Genomic DNA, 25,959 nt, shown 5'->3' with positions numbered 1-25,959 from the left:
TTCTATCTTTCCTTAAAGCTTAAAAAATGAAGGGGTACAATAAATGTAATAAGATATATCTGGCTTGTACTACTGTAATTTACTGTACTATTAATAAATAAAAATATTTTAAAAAAGATAGCGGAGTCGGGGGATATGGGGAGGAGGTAGGAACGGGGTACTGATTGGGGATGATCAGCCATATTTATGAGGGAGTTAGATTTAAGAGGGAGTTAGATGTGGCTAAGGGGATCAGAGGGTATGGAGAGAAGGCAGGTACGGGATACTGAGTTGGATGATCAGCCATGATCATATTGAGTGGCGGTGCTGGCTCGAAGGGCTGAATGGCCTCTACTCCTGCACCTAATTTCTATGTTTCTATAATCACATTGAATGGCGAATGGTGCTGGCTCGAAGGGCTGAATGGCCTACTCCTGCACCTAATTTCTATGTTTATAATCACATTAAATGGCGGTGCAGGCTCGAAGGGCTGAATGGCCTCTACTCCTGCACCTATTGTCTTCACATGTTGACCTTGTAATGTTTTATTTTCAATCGTCTACTGTATATTGTGTTGTTAGTTGCGAGCAAAGCATAAAGGCAAATTCCTTGTATGTGACATATTTGGCCACTCTGGGCCTGTAGTGGCCTGGACATTTGCCCCTCACAAAGATGGCGCCCAATGACGCAACACAGCGGGGCAAAGATCAGTCAGCACCAACTAACAGAAAAACAAATCGGAAAAGTAGTTTTTCCAAAAGGTGAGATTTGATTTTTCTTCCCCGCAGCCGTGTGTGAAATAAAAGACCAAAGGCCCTGTTATGTTAGGGAGAAATTGCATAATATCGCCGCCTTCCGCCGGAAGTTGTGTCAGCCTCGCCTCAACCAAGCTTGCTGGCTCGGCGGTGATTGACGGGCGCCGGGGCCAATGGGAGGGGGGCTGAGTGGCTGCTGGGCCAATGGGAGGTAAGGGGGGGGGAGGGGCAAGGCAGGCAGGCAGCAGGTTAGGTTGCGCGGGAGTCGCCCTGAAGTTGTCAGCGGGGAGAGTGGCCGGGACATGGAGAGCAGCGTCGCCGCCTCACGCAGCGCCTAGCCCGGCCCCAGGCCCAGCCCGGCCCCCAGGCCCCAGGCCCAGGCCCCAGGCTACAGGCCCAGCCGCCGCTTACAGAGGGGAGCTCCGACTGACGGCGTGTGTGGGCGCCTCTCTCTCTTTAAATGATGCCCCATACTGGAGGTGAGAGGGAGGAGAGGAGGAGAGAGTGGAGTGGAGTGAGGAGAGGAGGGTAGTGAGGAGAGGAGGGGAGAGGGGAGTGAGGAGGAGAGGGGAGTGAGGAAAGGAGGGTAGTGAGGAGAGAGGAGGGTAGTGGGGAGAGAGGGGGGTGAGGGGAGAGTGGAGAGAGAGGGAGTGAGTGAGAGTGGAGTGAGGGGGGAAGGCTTGGAGGGTGAGGGGAGAGTGGAGTGAGGAGGGAGTGGAGTGAGGGAGAGAGTGAATGAGGAGAGGAGGAGGGTGAGGGGAGAGAGTGGAGTGAGGAGGGTAGTGAGGAGAGGGGAGTGAGGGGAGAGTGGAGTGAGGAGAGGAGGGTAGTGAGGAGGAGGGTGAGGGGAGAGTGAGGAGAGTGGAGTGAGGAGAGGAGGGTAGTGAGGAGAGTGAGCGGAGAGTGGAGTGAGGAGGAGAGTGGAGTGAGGAGAGTGGAGTGAGGGGAGAGTGGAGTGAGGAGAGGAGGGGAGAGTGGAGCGGAGTGTAGAGGAGGGAGTGAGGGGGGGGAGAAAGGCTTGGAAGAGAGGGGAGAGTGAGAAGAGAGGAGTGAGGAGGGTGAAGGAGTGAGTTGAGTAGGGGACGGAGTGAGGGTGGAGGGGGAGTGTAGGGGTGGAAGGTGAGGGGAGACTTGTGTTTATTTCCTGTTTACGTGACGCCTGGGGTCCCCCCCCCCCCCTCCACCAGAGAGGGGGACAGGCCAGGCTTCAAGGGTCTGCCTTTTAAAGGAGGTGGCAGCAACACAAACAGGTTTTGTGTGTGTGTGGATGTGTCTGTATTTGTGTGTGTGTGTGTGCGTGACCATCTGTCTCTGGGACATGGATCTATCACAATAGAGGAAGATTAAGGCTGTCTGAAGAAGGGTCTCGACCCGTAACGTCACCGGCTGAGATACTCCAGCTTTTTGTGTCTTATCTTCGGTGTAAACGAGCACCTGCAGTTCCTTCCTATGCAAGATGTCAGTTTAATCTGCACTAGCTCCTGACAGATCAATCCTGTTAGACTTGCATCCCAATCTGCCTATAATAACACCCCTCACCTGCCATGCTTTGTCCTGCCTCTTCCAACTTTCTTCTCTCCCACTACAAACAGTCTGAAGAAGGGTTTCAGCCCGAAACGTTGCCTATTTCCTACGCTCCATAGATGCTGCCTCACCCGTTGTGTTTCTCCAGCATTTTTGTCTACCAGTCTGAAGAAGGGTCTTGACCCGTAATGTCATCTATCCATGTTCTCCAGAGATGCTGCCTGACCCGCTGGGTTACTCCAGTTCTTTGTGTCCTTTTGTGTGTTGACCAGCATCTGCAGTATGTTCTTTAGACTTACTCCGGCACATTATGTCTTTCTGTCCTTTGAATCACTTTTTGTTTCTGCATAATGACAGAGAAATGGCTAAATGGTGATTTGTACATAGTTAAGATATGACTTGATTACAAGAAAATGTACTCCAAGAGAGCTACAAATTTGGAAGGCAGCACGATGCAATGACACGTTGCGATGAAACCTCTTGGGCCTGGTTTCAATCTGATCTCTGGGGTTAGAATAAAATCAATTCCCTTTCATCGCTGGTTGTGAGAGTTCCGTACATAAATAAATTGCTGCAATGTTTAACTGAACACAAACAAGTTCATTGTGTTATGTTTTTGAGCACTTGGCATTCCCAGCAGAGATCCTTGGTTTTCTCAGTCAAGGAAGGTGGAGAATTGATGTGTTTCTTCTGCTGATTGCAGGTGAATCTCTTGTAGTTTGGTTTAGTTTAGTTTGGAGATACAGTACAGGCCCTTCGGCCCACCGAGTCTGCACCGACCAGCAATCCCCCACACAACCCTATCCTACACACACTAGGGATAATTTACACATACACCAAGCCAATTAACCTACAAACCTGTATGTCTTTGGAGTGTGGGAGGAAACTGAGGATCTTGGAGAAAATCCACGCGGTTACAGGGAGAATGTACAAACTCCATACAGACAGCACCCGTAGTCTGGGTCTCTGGTGCTGCAAGCGCTGTAAGCCAGCAACTCTATGTCTGCTCCACCGTGCCGCCCTTTTTTTGAGTGGACTTCAGGTGTCTCAGTTAAACGTAGTTTGTGCCATGCAGGGACAGACGCAGAGAACCAAGGTGAAGCCAGGCAAGCAGGTTTGCCACTGCTACACGGGTGGTTTTAAACTGAATAAGGGGGGGTGGGGTGTCGAATGGGATAGTGGAGGATGGAGTTAAAGGGAAAGGGTTTCTTAAATGTGTGAGCGTAGAGACAGAGGGGTGTAAAATGAGGGTAGAAGCAATAGGTAGCAAGGTGAAAAGTAAAAGTGGCAGGCAGACAAAACCAGGGCAAAAATCAAAAAGGGCCACTTTTCAACATAATTGTATAAGGGGTAAGAGTGTTGTAAAAACAAGCCTGAAGGCTTTGTGTCTCAATGCAAGGAGCATTTGTAATAAGGTGGATGAGTTGTAAGTGCAGATAACTATTGACGACTATGATATAGTTGGGATCACGGAGACATGGCTCCAGGGTGACCAAGGGAGCTGAACATCCAGGGATATTCAATATTCAGGAGGGATAGAGAGAAAGGAAAAGGAGGTGGGGTAGCGTTGCTGATTAGAGAGGAGATTAACGCAATGGAAAGGAAGGACATTAGTTTGGAGGATGTGGAATCCGTACGGGTAGAGCTGCGAAACACTAAGGGGCAGAAAACGCTGGTGGGTGTTGTGTACAGGCCACCTAACAGTACTGGTGAAGTTGGAGATGGTACCAAACAGGAAATTAGAAATGCGTGCGCCAAAGGTAAAACAATTATAATGGGTGACTTCAATCTACATGTGACTCGCAGTGAAGAAAGCGAATGGTATGTTAGCTTTCATAGCAAAAGGATTTGAGTATAGGAGCAGGGAGGTTCTACTGCAGTTGTACAGGGTCTTGGTGAGACCACACCTGGAGTATTGCGTACAGTTGTACAGGGTCTTGGTGAGACCACACCTGGAGTATTGCGTACAGTTTAGGTCTCCTAATCTGAGGAAGGACATTATTACCATAGAGGGAGTACAGAGAAGTTTCACCAGACTGATTCCTGGGATGTCAGGACTGTCTTATGACGAAAGACTGGATAGACTTGGTTTATACTCTAGAATTTAGGAGATTGAGAGGGGGTCTTATAGAAACTTACAAAATTCTTAAGGGGTTGGACAGGCTAGATGCAGGAAGATTGCTCCCGATGTTGGGGAAGTCCAGGACAAGGGGTCACAGCTTAAGGATAAGGGGGAAATCCTTTAAAACCGAGATGAGAAGAACTTTTTTCACACAGAGAGTGGTGAATCTCTGGAACTCTCTGCCACAGAGGGTAGTCAAGGCCAGTTCATTGGCTATATTTAAGAGGGAGTTAGATGTGGCCCTTGTGGCTAAGGGGATCAGAGGGTATGGAGAGAAGGCAGGTACGGGATACTGAGTTGGATGATCATATTGAATGGCGGTGCAGGCTCGAAGGGCCGAATGGCCTACTCCTGCACCTAATTTCTATGGTTCTATGATTGGCAAAAGGAACATAAATGATGGTAGAAAGTAAAACATATTTGCATGACAAGTGGTTGGGATCAGGAATGTGCTGCTGGGGAGAGTGGTGGAGGCAGGATTAATCCAAGTGCCCAAAGGAGAACTGGATTAGTATGTGAAAGAAAAATAAACTGCAGGACTATGGAGAGAGAGAGAGAGAGACGGGCTAGCTGTATTATTCCTGTGTCAGTTCGCCGACATAGATTCTACAAACTGGACGGCCTGCTTTGTGCTGTAATTCTGTGATTCTGATGCTTGCTAACTGAACTGATGTGTTGGTGGGGCATCAAGCTTACGCAGTTTGTAGAGGTTGGTTGAAGATAGGCGCACATTGCTGGAGCAACTCAGCGGGGCTGGAATTGGTGGAAGTTACCTTGGGTCTCGCCAACTGCGTGCAGTTTATTGTCACGTGTACAGTGAAAAACCTTTGTTGCGTGCTATCCAGTCAGCGGAAAGACATTACGTGATTACAATCGAGCCGTTTACAGTGTATGGATACATGATAATGGAATAACGTTTGGTGCAAGGTAAAGCCAGTAAGAAGGAACTGCAGACGCTGGCTTAAACCAGATAGACACAAAAAGCTGGAGTAACTCAGCGGAGCTGGAGTAGCTCAGGCAGCATCTCTGGAGAGAAGGAATGGGTGTCGTTTTGGGTCAAGGCCCTTGTTCAGAAGATAGAGTAATAACGGTTTGTGCAAGGTACAGCCAGTAAAGTCTGATCAAAGATAGTCCGATCAAAGATAGTTTGGGTCTGCTCTGCTTGTGTTAGGATCATTCAATTGCCTGATGACATCTGGGCAGAAACTGTAGATAGACACAAAGCTGGAGTAGCAGCAGGACAGGCAGCATCTCTAGAGAGAAGGAATAGGTAACGTTTTGGGTCGGGATCCTTGTATGGTCCCTCTATCCCAAGCATATTCACTGGAATTTTGAAGGATGAGAGGGGATATTATAGAGACATAAGATTCTTTAAGGATTGGACAGGCTAGATGCAGTACAGTTTGAGTTCATTCAGAGCAAGCTTGACATCTGTGTGTGTGTGTGTGTGTGTGTGTGTGGGAGGGGGTGTAGACTGCTGTCTGGATAGTGAGTTGAATTCCCTCGGCAGGTGGTAGGGATGGCACTACCCAGTCAGCTACCACGGGGTATTGATTGCAAAGCAGACCCCACCGCCTCTAGCCTTGCCTGTTGGATTTTTCAGCTCTTCAGTAGGGCCATATTACAATTGCACGTTTTTCCAAGCTGTTCTGGCAGTGACGAGACTCATTCCTCAGGAATGCGTTTTGAAACGAGCAGTCTCCAGTCGTATTTCCCCCATGCCAAGATGTCAGGGTCACCGATGGGAATCAGGCATCCAATGTGATTCCATGGATGGAATAGAGAGAAACGATTTCTGTGCTGGAAATAACCCTGTAGACGTCTTGGCCTTTTCAAATGTCTCCCTATCTGTGTGATCTTCTCCAACTCATAGACCTCCAGTAAGTCTTGTGTCTTCTCATTCTGGAGAGACAAGAAATTGCAGGTGCAAACATTTGGAGCAAAACACCAAGTACTGGAGGAATTCTGCGGGTCGGGCATCATGTGTCGGGGGGAATGGACAGGTGGTGTTTGGGGTTGGGGCTGCATGGAATACAAGAAAACTCGCTATGATCTTCACCAAGACATCAGGAATGCCAGGGGACAATACCGGGAGTCCCAGGCCGAGTCATGGGCTTTATAGAGCAAGTGGGTAAATGTTTGGAAGATCTGTGAGCCGAGGGCACTGGGACATCTGGAGTGAGGTCTAGGGTGGATGAGGCATGCTCATATTGAATGGTGGAGTAGGCTAGAAGGGCTGAATGGTCTCTGCTCCTGTTTTTCCCATATTCTCACCACCGTTTGGTTTCAGGGTGAAGAGCAAGAACAGACTCCTGGCCTCGAGACAGATACCAAGGATTGTTTGGGGTGAGGAAAGACGAGCTGGGGGAAGGAGCACTGAGGTCTTTGCCCAGCGGGACTGAGCGAAGCAGCATCCATGAAGCCCTGAGGCCCGGTAGCCGAGCCGTGGCTGCAAGGGCGGATGCAGGTACGTGGCCTGCCACCATGGGTCACAGGGGCATGGGTCACAAGGGCATGGGTCGCGTAGACCAGGGTCACAAGAGCAAGGGTCACCGTGGGTCACAAGGGCATGGGTCACCGTGGGTCATAGGGGCAAGGGTCACCATGGGTTACAAGGGCAAGGGTCACCATGGGTTAAATATGCATGGTCAGGATCACGTGGGCGAGGCCAGACTGGGCCCTTGGTCAGTCGGCCACTTGCTGTCCCAACAATTCATCCCACCCGCAGCAACTGTGGTTTTGGGTTCTGGGCACAACGAGAGAACATTTGCTAGCAAAATGTCTGTCACCACCTTGAGCCATAGTCACTCAGCACAGAATCAGGCCGTTCAGCCCAACTCGCCCAATTTGCCCCATTTCAGATAGTCTCAATAGCCCGTGTTTAGCTCGCGTACCTCTGAATAATTCTCTTTTCTATGACCCTTGTTTGTGTGTGTCAGGTGAGATATATATGTGTGTATAGATATAGAAGAGAGATTTCCTTTGTCCTGTTTTCACACCTTGCATTTCCTTATCTGTGTATCTCCCGCTCCCCTGACAGAAGACTGAAGAAGGGCCTCGACCCAAAACGTCACCCATTCCTTCTCTCCAGAGATGCTGCCTGTCCCGCTGAGTTACTCCAGCATTTTGTGTTTGGCTTTGATCTACTGACACGCTGTTTTTGATTTTTGTTCTCAGATTCCTTCCGGGTTTGTATTTTCACAATGCAGTGGAGCCCGTGATGGAAGATGTCCTTCCCGGCTGTGAATGGCTTGGACCCTGGCCACGGTAGGTTGACCAGTAGAAGCCTTGGCCAGAGAGAGGTGGACGGGAGGAGAGTGCGAGGGGAAGGGGAGGGGAGAGAGAGGGAGAGGGGGAGGTGAGAGGGGAGAGAGAGGGGGTTTCATTGTTTCATTGACATATGTTAATCATGATTCCGTTCACCCGGTCCCATGCTTGTTTCAGAAGATGACAAAGGTGCTGCAGAGGGTGTGTCGGGGGAGAGCAGGGCCGTTGCACCGTACCGTGTGAAGGAGGAGGATGATGGGGAGGAGGTTCGTGACCCGGCCTCCACCGTCCACACCGGCTCGTTCCCCGCTGAGTCCGACGGCTTGCTTTACATCAGTGGTACGTTTCCTTAAAGTCACCGCGATCTCTAAAGATCTTTAGAAAAGTTTCATTTTTGAATAAACGCTAATTAATGGTTTAGTTTTGTTTAGAGGTACAGGGCGGAAACAGGTCCTTTGGCCCACTGAGTCCCGCACACTAACACTAACACTATCCTGCACAGTAGGGACAATATAGCATTTTACCAAGCCAACTAGCTTACTAACCTGCATGTCTTTGAAGGAGGAAACCGAAGATCTCATAAAACCCACACGGTCACGGGGAGAGCGTACAGACACCGTGCAAACAGCACCCGTAGTCAGAATCGAACCTGTGTCCCCGGCCTTAACAGTGCTGTAAGACGGCAACTCTACCGCTGTACCGCCGTACAGTGGTTTGTGGAAACAGGAAGCTGCACATACTGGTTAGCACAATAAACAACAGAGTGCTGGAGTAACTCAACGGGTCAGGCAGCATCTCTGGAGAACATGGATAAGTGGTCTCGATTTGAAACGTCACCTATCCATGTTCTCCACAGATGCTGCCTGACCCGCTGAGTTACTCCAGCACTCTGTGAAACGTCACCTATCCATGTTCTTCACAGATGCTGCCTGACCCGCTGAGTTACTCCAGCACTCTGTGAAACGTCACCTATCCATGTTCTCCACAGATGCTGCCTGACCCGCTGAGTTACTCCAGCATTTGTGTCTATCATCATAATGAACCAGCATCGTATCGGGCCGAAACTCTTCTGGAAATAGGCAACGTTTCGGGAAAGTTTTTTGGGAAAAATAGAAACGTTGCCTATTTCCTTCACTCCATAGATGCTGCCTGACCTGCTGAGTTACTCCAGCACTCTGATTTATATTACTCATTTATCCAACAAGAGCATAGTTGATAATCAAACATTTAGCAGCCATTCCTACTTGCACCCACCTTCACGATCGGCTGGAGTCTTCAGGTGAAGGTGCTGACAGTGTTGGGAGGCAGTCCTAAGTGGTCATGAGGGAACAGAGATATATTTCCTAATCAGTACGCAGTAATGTAGGATAGTGTGCGGGAATCGCTGGTCGGCACGGACTTGGTGGGCCGAAGGGCCTGTTTCTGCACAGTATCTTTTTAAAAAAACTAAAAACTATCCCAAAGATAGACACAAAATGCTGGAGTAAGTCAGCGGGACAGGCAGCATCTCTGGAGAGAGGGAATGGGTGACGTTACGGGCCGAGTCCCTTCTTCAGACTGAAAAAGTGACTTGGACGGTACCTGTCTGTTTCTTAAGCGTCTACCTTTGGTTTAAACCAGCATCTGCAGTTCCTTCCTACACGTTAAAAACTATCCCATGCTTGTTTCAGAAGATGACAAAGGTGCTGCAGAGGGTGTGTCGGGGGAGAGCAGAGCCGTTGCACCGTACCGTGTGAAGGAGGAGGATGATGGGGAGGAGGTTCGTGACCCGGCCTCCACCGTCCACGCCGGCTCGTTCCCCGCTGAGTCCGACGGCTTGCTTTACATCAGCGGTACGTTTCCTTAAAGTCACCGCGATCTCTAAAGATCTTTAGAAAAGTTTCATTAAAAAAAAAAAACTCTGGCATGTTTTATATTAAAAATATGGTCAGGCAACATCTCTGGAGAGCAGGGATGGGTGGATATCTATTTTATTAACTGGCGGAGTGTCCCGAAATGTCACCTACCCATGTTCAAAATATAAATAACTATTTAATTCAGGACAGGAACTGGAGTAACTCAGCGGGACAGGCAGCATCTCGGGAGAGAAGGAATGGGTGACGTTTCGGGTCATAGAAACATAGAAAATAGGTGCAGTAGTAGGCCATTCGGCCCTTCGAGCCAGCACAGCCATTCAATATGATCATGGCTAATCATCCTACTCAGTCGAGACCCTTCTTCATGGATGGGTACATGGATAGGAAAGGATTATATGTGATCAGCCGTGATCACATTGGTGGTGCTGGCTCGAAGGGCCGAATGGCCTACTCCCGCACCTATTGTCTGTATGGAGCTGAGATGGGGTATTGTGGACGTGATGGGCTATGCGACCCTGAATCTGTGCGTGGCAGTCAGTTACCGACCCCTGCGTGATTGTGCCTTTCAGGGGACGAGCCCAGCGTGAAGCGCAAGAAGGGCCCTGCGCCGAAGATGCTGGGTAACGAGGTGTGCAGCGTGTGTGGGGACAAGGCATCCGGCTTCCACTACAACGTGCTGAGTTGCGAGGGCTGCAAGGGCTTCTTCCGTCGCAGCGTGATCAAGAGCGCGCAGTACACGTGCAAGAGCAGCGGCAAGTGTGAGATGGACGTGTACATGCGGCGCAAGTGCCAGGAGTGCCGGCTGAGGAAGTGTCGCGAAGCTGGGATGCGGGACCATTGTAAGTTAGCGATATGTCATGTGAAACTCTCACGGGAATTCTGTTTGGGGTCTCGGTACAAGACAGCCAACTTTCAAAACAATTTTATCAGTTTAGTCTATTGTCACGTGTACCGAGGTACAGTGAAAAGCTTTTGTTGCGTGCTAAACAGTCAGCGGAAAGACAATACACGATTGCACTTGATACATGATACATGATAGAACAGCACAGGAACAGGCCCTTCGGCCCACCATGTCTGTGCTGAACGTGATGCCAAGACCGAGTCTCGTTTTCTAAAAGATCCGATCACATTGAGTCTGAATCTGCCCGTGCATTTAGATAGTGGAAAGGGACCAGTTGACCCACGAACCCGCATGTCTTTGGGATGTGGCCACAGGGAGAACGTGCAAACTCCACACAGACGCACGGTGCCCATTGTGGCGGAGGGCAGTGCCTTGTACCCGCTATCCCTGCTACCCCTCACGGTGCCCGTTGAGGCAGAGATCAGTGTGTTGTGCCCGCTAGACCCACTACCGCTCACTGTGCCCGTTGAGGCAGAGTGCAGTACGTTGTACCCACTAGGCCCAGACGCCTCACTGTGCGTTGTAACCGATAACAGTTCAGGATTGAGGCAGAGTGCAGTGTGTTGTACCCACGAGGCCCGCCATGCCTCACTGTGCCCGTTGCCGCCCCCAGGCGTCCTGTCGGAGGAGCAGATCCGCAGCAAGAAGCAGAGGAAGCGGGAGGAGGAGCTGGTGGCCCCGGAGGTGGCGGCGGTGGAGGCTTTGCCCGAGGCGACGGACAAGGCCCGGCTCACGGCCGAGCAGGAGGAGATGATCCAGCAGCTGGTGGCCGCCCAGCAGCAGTGTAACAAGCGCTCCTTCAGTGACCAGCCCAAGGTCACGGTGAGTCCCAGCCCTGACCTGCCCTGGACTGCCCCTCACCACCACACAACACCACCCCGCCCTTCATCGCCCCGCACCACCACACAACACCACCCCGCCCTGCACCGCTCCCGACCCAAAATGTCGTCTATCCATGTTCTCCAGAGATGAATGAATGACACTTTATCACATGGACATACTTTGCTATACACAAGTATGCAAAGAGTGGCCATGTAAAGGGCGCCGACTGAGGTACAGATGTCCAATGTAGTCCCCAATGGTTATCTTGGCAGCCCCCCTCCCTTGCCAGGTCCACTGACTGATCCATTGAGTTACTCCAGTGCTTGGTATCTTTAGGTACTGCTCTCTCTCCATCCCTCCCCCACCCAAGTGGTACCAGCTTCAGTGTCACTTTGCCAGTACCCTGTACACCTAGCCCACAGCTAACAGTCACCTGTTTCCTTTATCATCAGCGTTACATTTTTGCATATCTTCTGCATCTCTCCACATCGCTGTCTAAATCACTCGCTCCCCTCTCCCCTGACTCTCAGTCTGAAGAAGGGTTTCAACTCGTTTCGATTTCGTCACCTATTCCTTTTCTCCAGAGATGCTGCCTGACCAGCTGAGTTACTCCAGCACCATGTGTTTATACTTGGTGTCTTCACCTGGGCTCTGACTTCCTTCTGGAAATAGGCAACGTTTCGGCCCGAAACGTTGCCTATTTCCTTAGCTCCATAGATGCTGCCTGACCCACTGAGTAACCCCAGCACTCTGTGAAACGTCACCTATCCATGTTATCCACAGATGCTGCCTGACCCTCTGAGTTACTCCAGCACTCTGTGAAACGTCACCTATCCATGTTCTCAACAGATGCTGCCTGACCCGCTGAGTTACTCCAGCACTCTGTGAAACGTCACCTATCCATGTTCTCAACAGATGCTGCCTGACCCGCTGAGTTACTCCAGCACTCTGTGAAACGTTACTGAGTTACTCCAGCACCATGTGTATATACTTGGTGTCTTCACCTGGGCTCGGACTTGCTTGCTACTTGTGAACAGTGAGTTTGGTTTTTAATGTCGAGGATATTTCCTGAACATGTTCATTAAAGCCTTGCATTCCCTCCTCTTTCCCCACTCCCAGCCCTGGCCACAAGGCAATGACCCCCACAACCGGGAGACACGGCAGCAGCGCTTTGCCCACTTCACCGAGCTGGCAATCATATCCGTCCAAGAGATCGTCGACTTTGCCAAACAGATTCCGGGCTTCCTCGACCTCTCGCGAGAGGACCAGATTGCACTATTGAAGGCATCCACGATCGAGGTGAGGCCAAACACAAACCTTCCTAAATGCTGCCCGCATCTCTGGAGAGAGGGAACGGGCGACCCTTCGGGTCGAGACCTTTCTTCAGACTGATTCTGACAGGTCTCTCGACCCGAAACGTCACCCATTCATGGTCAGGGTGGCGTGGGTCAAGGTGGCGTGGGTCAGGGTGGCGTGGGTCTTTGACCACTACACTTCCTAATTCTGATAATAGACACAGTTGTCAATGGGGCACACAGTATGGTATGGCAACTGCTCTGTCTCCGACCGGAAGGCATTGCAGAGGGTGGTGAAAACTGCCCAACGCATCACCGGTTCCACGCTCCCCTCCATTGAGTCTGTCCAAAGCATGCGCTGTCTGCGGAGGGCGCTCAGCATCGCCAAGGACTGCTCTCACCCCAACCATGGACTGTTTACCCTCCTACCATCCGGGAGGCGCTACAGGTCTCTCCGTTGCCGAACCAGCGGGTCGAGGAACAGCTTTTCCCGGCGGCCACTCTACTCAACAACTACCTCGGTGACTGCCATCACCAACCTTTCCCCCCCCCCCCCCCCCGGACACTTATTATTATTTATTCAAATCATATGCTATGTCGCTCTTCCAGGGAGATGCTAAATGCATTTCGTTGTCTCTGTACTGTACACTGACAATGACAATTAAAATTGAATCTGAATCTGAATCTGACATGGGAATTGGAAGGGCCTGTCTGTGTGACTCTGCATTCTGCTCCAGCAGAGGCCCATGTGGCAGGCAGTCAGTTTCACACTGTGACCACAGATTTCCTCAACTACTGTAATTCTATGTTGCATTTTGTGCTGGAACTTTGGACCCATTCTCCCACTATTTACAGGATAATAACCTTTCATAATCTTTTATCAGCTCACCTTTAACCCGCTAAGCTCTCGCGGAAACAAAGCTCACTGGTTTTATGCCGTGGTGAATCAGAGCTTTGTTTTGCCCCTTCCTCTAGCATACCTGGTACGTAGTGCCTCTGCTACAGTCTTGGGCACTGCTATTGTTACCCACTTGCTTAAGTATTTTGGGCTCTAAGGAACCATCAGTGTTTCTGTTTTCTGTCATTTTATGACCCACGTCTGCACTACAAAGTCTGCTGACACCATCGCCCCTGTAAACGTCACCCATGCTGCCTGTCCCGCTGAGTTACTCCAGCTTTTTGTGTCTATCTTTGGTTTAAAGCAGCATCTGCAGTTCACACATTGCAACTTGAGGCTTGTTCCCTACCTAGGCTAGGAGTGTGTTTAATTCAAAAATTCAAAACAAAATAAGTTGCACTAAGAAAGAATTTTCCAATATGCTGCAGATATGAGAAGGGGGTGGGGCTTGGGGTGGTGTTCTAAATGCAGAACTCTGCGTTAGAAGTATTATTTCACAAACAAGGTTAGAGGGACCCAGCTATGAAGCAGAGGTAGCCAGCCTGGCGTTGGTGGGTAGGGAAAGAGGCAGCGTACACCTGTAGATGGCTGTGGACAAAAACTTGTTCCAAAAGGTGGCGTGCCTTCCCCTGGGCAGGTACACCGGGCAGGTGTCTCCTGGGCAATAAACAGCCAACCTTGTCGGTAACACCCATGATCTGTGGATCAATAAATAATGTTAGGGAAAAGCACAACAGCAGGAAGAGGACACGGCTTATGGACGTCAGCAAGGCTTGGCCAAGGTCCAGCATGCTGGGCAGATCTGGAAAAGAGAGATCGCATGGAATCCAAGGAGAGCTAGCTAATGGGATTCGACAGTGGCTTAGAGGAAGGAGTCAAAGAGCAAGGGTTTAGATTTTAGTTTAGAGATACAGCGTGGAAACGTGCTTAGAGAACCCGGAGAAAATGCACGCGGTCACGGGGAGAACGTACAAACTTCATACAGACAGCACCCGTAGTCAGGATGGGACCCGGGTCTCTGGCGCTGTGAGGCAGCAGCTCTACCCGCTGCACCACAGCGCCGGCCCATCTGTCAGGGAATTCCTGGAAAGGTGAAGCTGCCCGTCAAACACAGGTTTGTTGCCATTGTAGTGTGTGGTGCGCAGGTGACTGACCCTCGGCTCTGTAACAGCGATCAATAATTGTTCCATGTCCGGCTGCCAGGCGCACTTGAACCCAGGTAGCCTCACACCCTGTTGCAACAACAGACCAGCTCGGTGGCCCAGCGGGTAGAGCTGCTGCCTCACAGCGCCAGAGACCCGGGTTCCATCCTGCCCATGGGTGCTGTCTGTACGGAGTTTGCACCTTCTCCCCGTGACTTGTGTGGCTTTTCTCCGGGATCTTCCGTTTCCTCCCACACTCCAAAGACTTGCAGATCTGTAGGTGAATTGGCTTGGTATGTAAAATTGTCCCCAGTGTGTGTAGGACAGAGCCAATATGTGGGGATCGCTGGTTGGCACAGACTCGGTGGGCCGAATGGCCTGTTTCCGTGCTGTATCTCTGTCTCTGTATATCTACTCCACCCATCTACCGGTCACTCCTACCGCCCCATGGCTTGTATCCACCTATCACCTGCCAGGCGTTGCCCCACCCCCATCTCTTTTCCAGCTTTCTTCCCCCCAACTCCAATTAGTCTGGAAAAAGTCTCCCCACCCAAAACGTTGTCTGATTTAACGATACATTAAATGTGGAGCAAAACTTGTGTCAATTATATTTATATCATGAAGTATGTTCATAAGTGATAGGAGCAGAATTAGGCCGTTCGGCCCATCAAGTCTATTCCGCCGTTCCGTCATGTTATGTGGTAGAACAATAGACAATAGGTGCAGGAGTAGGCCATTCGGCCCTTCGAGGGAAGATGCATCTCCAGCTGGAACTGGCAGATCCTGTGTCCCCGGGATGAGAGGTGGACTTGAGTTGGGTGGGGATGCCAGACTGGTGCTGATGTGGCCCTTTATCTCCTCCCTCCCTCCCTCCCTCCCTCTCCCAGATCATGCTGCTGGAGACAGCGCGGCGATACAACCACGAGACGGAATGCATCACCTTCCTCAAGGACTTCACCTACAGCAAGGCCGACTTCGCACGGGCAGGTAAGCTTGGTTTATCGTCATGCATACCGAGGTACAGCGAAATGCTACCCTGACTCTCGGCCCGAAACAGGGTCTCGGCCCGAAACGGCGCCCACTCCTCTCCAGAGATCCCGCTGAGTTCCTTCAGCATTTTGTGTCTACCTTGGATGAAAAGTTTTTGTTGCGTGCCATATTCATGATTGGTAAGATTGTTAAGGTTTTGGACAGGCTAGAGGCTGGAAACATGTTCTCGATGTTGGGGGAGTCCAGAACAAGGGGCCACAGTTTAAGAATAATGAGTAAGCCATTTAGAACGGAGACGAGGAAACACTTTTTCTCACAGAGAGTGGTGAGTCTGTGGAATTCTCTGCCTCAGAGGGTGGTGGAGGCAGGTTTTCTGGATGTTTTCAAGAGAGAGCTAGATAGGGCTCTTAAAGATAGCGGAGTCAAGGGATATGGGGAGAAGGCAGGAACGGGGTACTGATTGGGGATGATCAGCCATGATCACATTGAATGGTGGTGCTGGCTCGAAGGGCCGAATGGCCTACTCCTGCACCTATTGTCTATTGTAAGGGTGTCCAATGTTATGGGGAGATGGCAGGAGAATGTGGTTTGAAAGGGAACGATAAATCAGCCATGATTGAATGGCGGTGAAGACTAGATGGGCTGAATGGCCTAATTCTGCTCCTGTGTCTAATGGCTTTCCCTCTCTCTCTCAGGGTTGCAGTTTGGGTTCATTAACCCGATCTTCGAGTTTTCGAAGGGCATGAGGAAGTTGCAACTGGACGATGCGGAATATGCGCTGCTCATCGCCATCAACATCTTCTCCGCAGGTCAGTGGCCCTTACTCTGTCCCCGCCACAACCATCTCACCCTGGGGCCCCACAAGCAGATATCGGTACCGGTGTTGGTTTCTCATTGTCACATGCTGAAGTACAGTGAAAAACCTTCTCTGCCTCTTACCCAGTCAAATCATACTACACACGAAGGCAATCAGACCATGCACAGTTACAGGGTATCTGCTGAAGGCTAGGGGGTGGAACAGGCTTCATTTCACTTTTGACATTTCATGTCTAGTCAGATGTAGTGGGCCGAATGGCCTGTACCCGTGCAGCACTGCGCTGTATTCTAGTGTAAACCAATTGGCTTTGGTAAAAGTGTAAATTGTCCTGAGTGTGTGTAGGATAGTGTTGGTGTGTGAGGATCGCTGGTTGGTACGGACTTGGTGGGCTGAAGAGCCTGTTTCCATGTTGTATCTCGAAACTAAAGTTGGAGATAGATAAAAAATGCAGGAGTAACTCAGCGGGACAGGCAGCATCTCTGGAGAGAAGGAATGGTTGACGTTTCGGGTCGAGACCCTTCTTCAGGCAAGGGTCTCGACTCGAAACGTCACCCATTCCTTCTCTCCAGAGATGCCGCCTGTCCCGCTGAGTTACTCCAGCACTTTGTGTCTTTCTTTGGTCTAAGCCGGCGTCTGCAGTTCCTTCCTGAACGAGAGGTGTGCTTGTGTTTGTAGACCGGCCCAACGTGGAGGACCACCAGCTGGTGGAGCGACGGCAGCAGCCCTACGTCGAGGCACTTCACTCGTACTTGCGGATCAAGCGACCAAAGGTAAGGTGTGGCCGGCCGGCTCTCCGGCAAGCCTGGCTACACCGTGGCTGCACTGCACCCGCTCCGTGCTGTAATGTGGTGGGTCTGATGCCCACCGTCTCTGGGACACCACCTCCTCCGTACACACCAGGAACCACAGGTGCTGGTTACCCAAACACTCACGTACGCCACACACACACACACACACACACACACACACGGGCACACACGGGCACACGCATACACACACACACACACACACACACACGCACGCGCGTACACACACACACACACACACACACACGCACACACACACACACACACACACGCACACATACACACACACACACACACACACACACACGTGCACACGCCGTACACACACACGTGCATATATGCGCGCAAACGCGTACACACACGCATACATACACACACACACACACACATATGCGCGTACACACACGCGCACACACACACACACTGCTGGAGTAACTCGGTGGGTCAGGCAGTGTCTGTGGAGAGAAGGATTGGGTGACGTTACGGGTCAGACTGAAGAAGGGTCTCGACCTGAAACATCATCCATTCCTTCTCTCCAGAAATGCTGGCTGTTCCACTGAGTTACTCCAGCATTTTGTGTTTATCTTCGGTTTAAACCAGCTTCTGCAGTTCTTTCGTACACAAGTAATTGTTCTGTTGTGTGTATTGGCTCTAACCTGTTCTCCCGTCTCTCCCCCCCTCTCCCCCCCCCCCCCCCCCCCCCCCCCCCCCCCCCCCCCCCCCCCCCCCCCTGTCCGTGCCCTAGGACCACCTGATGTTCCCCCGCATGCTGATGAAGCTGGTCAGCCTGCGGACACTGAGCAGCGTCCACTCTGAGCAGGTCTTTGCTCTGCGTCTCCAGGACAAGAAGCTGCCGCCTCTGCTCTCCGAGATCTGGGACGTGCATGAGTGACGGAGGGAGGAGTGATGCCGCACGGCAGCCGGCCGGCCGCGGGGGGGGGTCCTGTCCCTCCCCTCCACCCACCTCCCGTTCCCCCCCCCAACCTGGAATTGCAAAGGAGGAAGGAAAACTACAGCCTGTCTTTTTGTAAAAAAAAAACTAAAACACAAAGGGAAAAAAAAACCGCAACCGGGTCCTGACCAATGTGGGAGAGCGGGGATGTTGGCCGCTCGGCCGGACAGCAAAGGACGGCTATCGGACTGTACGTGAGCGCAGGACTCTGTATCTGGAGCAGTGGACGTCCCAGGGCGCTTGGTCTGGAGCAGTGGACATCCCAGAGCCTGATGACCAGGGTTGTGGACATCCCAGAGCATTGTGTCCAGGGCTGTGGAAGCTTCCATCAACGCACTTACTAGATGGAACTCCACGCTGCCCTGGCACTGGGGAATGGCCGCTGCCACCCCTCCCCCACCCAGCGTCGGCCTCCAGCGCTGACTACCCCCTAGAGATTTCAACATCACTTGGGAGATTATTTTTGCCCAATAATATATATATATCTATCTATATATATATGAAGTTCAATGTTTTTTAAAAAAATGAGCTAATTTTCAGACCAAGATCAAATTCAATCTGGAATTGGAGCGTGATTGTGGCAGAGACCGTGTGTGTGCGTGTGTGTGTGTGTGTGTGCGTATGTGTGTGTGTGTGCGCGCTTGTGTGCGCGCGTGCGTGTGTGCGCGCGCGCGGTTGTGTGTGCGTGTGTGCGCCTGTACGAACATGTACAGCCCTGTATGAGTGTGTTGTACGAGTCTGTACACGTGTGTGTGTGTACGAGCGCCCATGTGTACGAGTTGCACACTGTATGTGAGCGTGTGCACAAGTGTGTATACGCACCAGTATGTGAGCGTGTGCACAAGTGTGTGAGCATGTGCACAAGTGTGTGTGAGCATGTGCACAAGTATGTGTGAGCGTGTGCACAAGTATGTGTGAGCGTGTGCACAAGTATGTGTGAGCGTGTGCAGAAGTGTGAGCATGTGCACAAGTATGTGTGAGCGTGTGCACCAGTGAGTGTGAGCACATACACGTGTTGTGTGCGGCCTTCTGCTAGGTGAAGGGAATAGATGTAAAATGGCCAATGTATAACAGAGAGAGAGAGAGACCTATTTAGTTTTATAACAAAGGCAAGCACTACACCCCGTCTCTAGGACTGACGACTGAAGCATTGATGTGTCCGTGCCCATCCCACACGCTCGAACAAACGACAACTTCTCTCTGTGAAACGTCACCTATCCATGTTCTCCACAGATGCTGCCTGACCCGCTGAGTTACTCCAGCACTCTGTGAAACGTCACCTATCCATGTTCTCCACAGATGCTGCCTGACCCGCTGAGTTACTCCAGCACTCTGTGTCTATGTTTGGGGCCAGGTACAATTAGGGCTCATCTCTTCAGGCAACCCCCCTCCCCCAGGGGACTGGCAAAGGTACACCCAGAGCACCAAGAACACCACCATTGACTCAGACCCCTCCCTTGTCCACTCCCATTGAAGCAAGACTGGAATCTGGTGATGTTCTCTCCGTGCTAAGAGCAGCACAGTGCCGCAGCTGGTAGAGTCATTGCCTCCCAGAGCTGGAGACCCGGGTTCCCATCCTGACCTCAGGTGGAGTTTGCACGTTCTCCCTGTGGCCGCGTGGGTTTCCTCTGGGTGCTCGGGTCTCCTCCCACATCCCAAAGCCGTGCAGGTTTTCGTAGGTTAATCGCCCCCCTCAGTAAATTGCTGCTAATGTGTAGGGAGTGGATGCTGATGTGGGATAACATAGGGCTAGTGCGAAGGGGTGATCGATGGTCGGCATGGACTCAGTGGGCCGAAGGGCCTGTTTCCATCTAACCGCCAGAGGCAACAGCACGGTTCAGTTGCTTGCAGCGTGAAGCGACAGAGATGAGGGGGTGTGATTCGGACATGTTTGTGTTGGTGATGTGGTGGATTTTGTGGGAGGTGGGTGCGGTGTGAACAAGTAGACCTGGCAGGGCAGGCTGGAGAACCGGCCCTCAGGTCTCGGTTAATACTGTACTCACACACTGCATCTGTTTGCCTTGACAAGGACAGTAAAGTTGAAGGCTCACTGTTTTCCTTTACAGCGTACCATTTGGGAAAGCACTTTAGAATGAATAAAACGATCACAAGTTTTAACAACTTTTGGAGGTTCTTGCTACTTTTCTCTGAGATTCTAACGTGTCCCATTTTACCCCCACAGTTTACAGCATAGCTCGGCAACAGGCCCTTTGGGCTACAATGTCCGTGTCGAACATGGTGGCAAGTCACACTCGTCTCTGCCTGCATGAGATCCACATCCCTCCGTTCTAATAGCCTCTTAAACGCCTTAAATTGTCCCTAGTGGGTGTAGGATACTGTTAATGTTTGTGGATCGCTGGTCAGCGCTGGCCCAGCGAGCTGAAGGGCCTGTTTCCGCGCTGTATCTCTAAGCTAAACTAAAGTTGTCAAGCTGGAGATGGAGAAGATTTACGGGGATGTTGTCACGACTCGAAGGCCTGAGCTATAGGGGGAGGTTGAGCAGGCTAGGAATATTCCCTGGAGCTCAGGAGGATGAAGGGTGATTTTATGGAGGTGTACACAATCTTGAGTGGAATAGAATCAGATTTTATTCGCCAAGTATGTTTTGCAACATATGAGGAATTTCACTGGCCAGGTCAGTCGTACAATTAAAAGCAACAGATCACTCAAAAACACATTTTAACATGAACATCCACCACAGTGACTCCTACACATTCCTCACTGTTCAAGTCCTTCCTTTTGTTCTGCCTCGGTCAGGGGCCTCGAGCCCTCCGTTGACGGGACGGTGTTAACTCCTGTAGCCGGTGGTGTTTGGGCCAAGGTGATCCACTCCTGTGTCGGGGTTGTCAGTTCCCCCGCGCTGGGCGATCAAACCACACGTCGGGGCTGGACGAACCATAGATCGGGTAAGCACACATTATTTTGGGCAGAATAGGGGAATGGAGAACCAGAGGAGATAGATTTATGGTGAGGCGATGGGATAGATGCAGCAGGAACCTGAGGGGTAACTCTTTTACACAAAGGGTGGCAGGTGTATGGAACAAGGTGCCAAAGGAGGCGGTTGAGGCAGGTACTACCACAATGTTTAAGAAACATTTGGACAGGTACGTGGAGGGATATGGGCCAAATGCAGGCAGGTGTGACAAGTATAGATGGGACATGTTGGTCGGCGTGGGCAAGGTTTCCACGATGAATGTATGATCCTGTGGCTCCAAACCCTGCGGGCTGTGGCTTTAGCTGGGGTTTGCTGCCGGTCCTGCAGTGGTGGGGCAGGCAGTACAATGTCCACCGTTTACACGCGGCCCAGCTTCAACCCCCAGCAGAATCCCATAAAGCCCACAACCATTCCCCAAGCGCTGCGGAGCAAGTGAGATGCGTTGCATTTTGCTTTGATTGTTTGTGTTGGTTGAAATTGATTTGAATTATTTAGAAGTCTTAAGTGATTTTTTTTAATATAGCGTATAATGACTGCTTTAACTTTCAATAGTTTTTGTAATCGAGTTTGAATTATTTTCCTGAGGGGGAAACTTAATAGGGATATGCGAAACATTTCTTTTTTAATGTCATTGAACAGCTGGAGTCTGTTTTTCTAAGATGGTCACCAGGAATTGGAGCTCACGGGAGGATGAGGGACTGTCTTTCAAAAGTTGAGGTGAGTGGAATGGATGTTTCAGTTTTAGTTTAGAGATACAGTGTGGAAACAGGCCCTTCGGCCCACTGAGTCCGCACCGACCAGCGATCCCCGCACACCAACACTATCCTACACACACCAGGGACTATTTACATTTATACCAAAGCCAATTAACCTACAAACCTGCACGTCTTTGTAGTGTGGAAGGAAACCGGAGCACCCGGAGAAAACCCACGCATGTCATGGGACCCGCTGAGTTACTCCAGCACTCTGTGAAACGTCACCTATCCATGTTCTCCACAGATGCTGCCTGACCCGCTGAGTTACTCCAGCACTCTGTGAAACGTCACCTATCCATGTTCTCCACAGATGCTGCCTGACCCACTGAGTTACTCCAGCACTCTGTGAAACGTCACCTATCCATGTTCTCCACAGATGCTGCCTGACCCACTGAGTTACTCCAGCACTCTGAAACGTCACCTATCCATGTTCTCCACAGATGCTGCCTGACCCGCTGAGTTACTCCAGCACTCTGTGAAACGTCACCTATCCATGTTCTCCACAGATGCTGCCTGACCCGCTGAGTTACTCCAGCACTCTGTGAAACGTCACCTATCCATGTTCTCCACAGATGCTGCCTGATCCGCTGAGTTACTCCAGCACTCTGTGAAACGTCACCTATCCATGTTCTCCACAGATGCTGCCTGACCCGCTGAGTTTCTACTTTAGAAAGGAGATGAGGATGAATTTCTGTAGCCAGATGAGGGTGAATCTGTGGAATTCTTTGCCACAGAAGGCTGTGGAGGCCAAGTCAGTGGATATTTTTAAGGTGGAAATCGATGTATTGTTGATTAGTACGGGTGTCAGGGGTTATGGGGAGAAGGCAGGAGAATGGGGTTGAGAGGGAACGATAGATCTGCCATGATTGAGTGGTGGAGAAGACTTGATGGGCCGAATGGCCTAATTCTGCTCCTATTCCTTATGAATTCCATCACTGTCTGCAGTGTCAGAAGCTGCCGGTCGGCATGTGGCAGCACAACTCTACCTCGCCACCAGGTGTCACTGCCTCCCACCATCAGCAACCTCTGGGATGTCAGGTTCCCAGAAGTTGGAAATTTCCAAGTTAGCTCTGATCGACAGGGACTTTCCAGAAACTGGAGACTCTGATTCCCTTCCCAGTTCTATTCAGCAAGGATTCCAGGCACTGTTGTGAAACTGGTGACTGCAGCCAACAAACACAATAGCAATTTGAGTTAGGCCATACTCTTTGACAGTGGAGGCAGGAGTCCCAGGATTGGAAGAGTTGCTGCCTGTCCCGCTGAGTTACTCCAGCATTCAACAGCTGCCAAGTTTGTCAATGGCATGTTACCATCTCCCTGGCCTGGACCTGTAGAGATCCCACGCAGAAGAAGGTGCTGGATAGACCAGGCAGTGTCTAACAGTTGCCTCTATACCTGGAGATGCAACATGCTTGGTAGATGCAAGATGCTTGGTAGATTATCCAACACGCTGACTCCTGGCCCTCCACTCTTCCGGCTTTCTTCCCAGAACCCCATCCCACACACTGAAGAAGAGTCCCAACCTGAAACGTCACCTATCCATGCCGATACATATGCAATTAAACACGCTACTCTTGATAACATGTCATCTGCTCTTGTCCAGTGACAACGTATGGGCAGCTCAACAAAAGAAGACACAGAGTAACTCAGCGGGAGTAACAGCATCTCTGGAGAACATGGATAGGTGACGTTTCAGGTCAGGATCCTTCTTCAGATCGAAGGAGGAGTTTGAAGAAGGGTCTCGACCAGAAATGTCACCTATCCACGTTCTCCAGAGATGCTGCCTGACCCGCTGAGTTACTCCAGCACTTTGCGTCTTGTTTTGTGAAACAGCAGCTGCATTTCCTTGTTTTTACAGATGATATTTCCCTTCAGTCGGAGGACCCCAACCCAAAACATCGCCTGTCCATTTTCCACCACAGATGCTGCCTGACCCGCTGAGTTCCTCCAGCTTTATTGTTTTACCCATGTATCTGGAATGACTGTTGCTTCCCATCGATGCCTATGTAGATTGTCAATTGCTCCTGGACGCAGCTCCTGTGCAGAATGCACTTTACTCCTATATACGACTCCCAAACAGAATATTTAATTTCTCTGTAAGGTCCCTAAATAGGAGCCCTGTACAGGGCTTTTTTAAAATGATATATTTATAGCTCTTAAATACGCTATGAAGCTCCAATATAGCAAGTACTAAAACCTCTTTGTATCTCACAGAAATAGTCCTCCATTTAAAAATAAGCTTCTACATATATATGGCCTTTGCAAAATAACTTTTGCCACCATATTAGGTCTCTGATGTCAAATGTTTTGTGTGTATATATAGTCCTGACATAAGGTAGACAAAAATGCTGGAGAAACTCAGCGGGTGAGGCAGCATGTATGGAGCGAAGGAAATAGGCAACGTTTCGGGCCGAATAGGAACCATTTCAGGAAATGGGCAACGTTTCCTGTTCAGGAAATAGGCAACGTTGCCTATTTCCTTCGCTCCATAGATGCTGCCTCACCTGCTGAGTTTCTCCAGCATTTTTGTCTACCTTCGATTTTCCAGCATCTGCAGTTCCTTCTTAAACATAGTCCCGACATAAAATACCTTGTAACTAAGTGTTGCATATCTTACAGTATCTGTATGTCACTCTTTGTATTCACTGTTCCTACTGTATATTTCTGCTCTAGGAGGCTTTCAGCTCAGTCTAGTTTCAGTCAAGTGTACCGAGGTGCAGTTAAAAGCTTTTGTTGCGTGCTAACCAGTCAGAAGAAAGACAATACATGATTACAATTGTGCCATTTACAGTGTACAGATACACGATGAGGGAATAACGTTTGGTGCAAGGTAAATGAATGAATAAGTTTATTGGCCAAGTATTCACATACAAGGAATTTGCATTGGTGCTCCGCCCGCAAGTGACAACATGACGTACAGTGACTGTTGGGAATGACGCATAAAACATTAAACATTAATAATAAAACATTATTGATTAAACATGTGAATTAAATAAAATACCAGAATAAAGCCAGCAAAGTTACTCCAGCACTTTGTGTCTATCTAGGCAAAAACAGGAAAGCAGATTATTATCTAAATGGTGGCCGACTAGGAAAAGGGGAGATGCAGCGAGACCTGGGTGTCATGGTACACCAGTCATTGCAAGTAGGCATGCAGGTGCAGCAGGCAGTGAAGAAAGCGAATGGTATGTTAGCTTTCATAGCAAAAGGATTTGAGTATAGGAGCAGGGAGGTTCTACTGCAGTTGTACAGGGTCTTGGTGAGACCACACCTGGAGTATTGCGTACAGTCTTGGTCTCCAAATCTGAGGAAGGACATTATTGCCATAGAGGGAGTGCAGAGACGGTTCACCAGACTGATTCCTGGGATGTCAGGACTGTCTTATGAAGAAAGACTGGATAGACTTGGTTTATACTCTCTAGAATTTAGGAGATTGAGAGGGGATCTTATAGAAACTTACAAAATTCTTAAGGGGTTGGACAGGCTAGATGCAGGAAGATTGCTCCCGATGTTGGGGAAGTCCAGGACAAGGGGTCACAGCTTAAGGATAAGGGGGAAATCCTTTAAAACTGAGATGAGAAGAACTTTTTTCACACAGAGAGTGGTGAATCTCTGGAACTCTCTGCCACAGAGGGTAGTCGAGGCCACAGTTCATTGGCTATATTTAAGAGGGAGTTAGATGTGGCCTTGTGGCTAAGGGGATCAGGGGGTATGGAGAGAAGGCAGGTACGGGATACTGAGTTGGATGATCAGCCATGATCATATTGAATGGCGGTGCAGGCTCGAAGGGCCGAATGGCCTCTACTCCTGCACCTAATTTCTATGTTTCTATGTTTGGTGTAAACCAGCATCTGCAGTTCCTCCACCCAAAACATCTGCTCAGGCTCCAACATCTGGAGGCCGGCAGCCAATGGGGAGCGGCCCTGGCGGTGGCCCAGCCGCAGCCAATCAGCGCCCTCATCTCATCCCGTGTAGGCTTGTCATGGAGGGCCTCAGCCAATCAGCGTCCTCGTCTCATCCCGTGTAGGCTTGTCATGGAGGGCCTCAGCCAATCAGCGTCCTCGTCTCATCCCGTGGCGGGTTGTTATGGGGGGCCTCAGCCAATCAGCGTCCTCGTCTCATCCCGTGGCGGGTTGTTATGGG

The 25,959-nt window shown here is 50.4% G+C and overlaps 1 protein-coding gene across 5 annotated transcripts; it reads left to right on the top strand.

Annotated features, from left to right (window-relative positions):
- Positions 1 to 997: 997 nt before the first annotated feature.
- LOC129713983 (oxysterols receptor LXR-beta-like) lies at positions 998 to 20,249 on the top strand. Of its 5 annotated transcripts, none has more exons than XM_055663426.1 (12): positions 998 to 1,213; positions 6,671 to 6,847; positions 7,558 to 7,647; positions 7,825 to 7,986; positions 9,321 to 9,479; positions 10,073 to 10,342; positions 11,018 to 11,226; positions 12,346 to 12,525; positions 15,449 to 15,548; positions 16,247 to 16,360; positions 17,044 to 17,138; positions 17,920 to 20,249. In XM_055663426.1, exons 3-12 carry the CDS (start codon positions 7,608 to 7,610, stop codon positions 18,064 to 18,066), a joined length of 1,476 nt encoding a protein of 491 aa, XP_055519401.1. In that variant the 5' UTR covers positions 998 to 1,213; positions 6,671 to 6,847; positions 7,558 to 7,607; the 3' UTR covers positions 18,067 to 20,249. The 5 variants fall into 5 exon arrangements, with proteins under 5 accessions (XP_055519401.1, XP_055519402.1, XP_055519403.1 ...); XM_055663424.1 differs by having other exon boundaries at positions 999 to 1,213; positions 9,318 to 9,479; XM_055663427.1 differs by lacking the exon at positions 7,825 to 7,986 and having other exon boundaries at positions 9,318 to 9,479.
- The last annotated feature ends 5,710 nt before the right edge of the window (positions 20,250 to 25,959 follow it).

Source organism: Leucoraja erinacea, chromosome 37 (assembly GCF_028641065.1).
Source record: "Leucoraja erinacea ecotype New England chromosome 37, Leri_hhj_1, whole genome shotgun sequence".
NCBI classification, from domain to species: domain Eukaryota; kingdom Metazoa; phylum Chordata; class Chondrichthyes; order Rajiformes; family Rajidae; genus Leucoraja; species Leucoraja erinaceus.
Note: the sequence above shows the minus strand (reverse complement) of the source record. Positions and strands in the feature narration are given on the sequence as shown.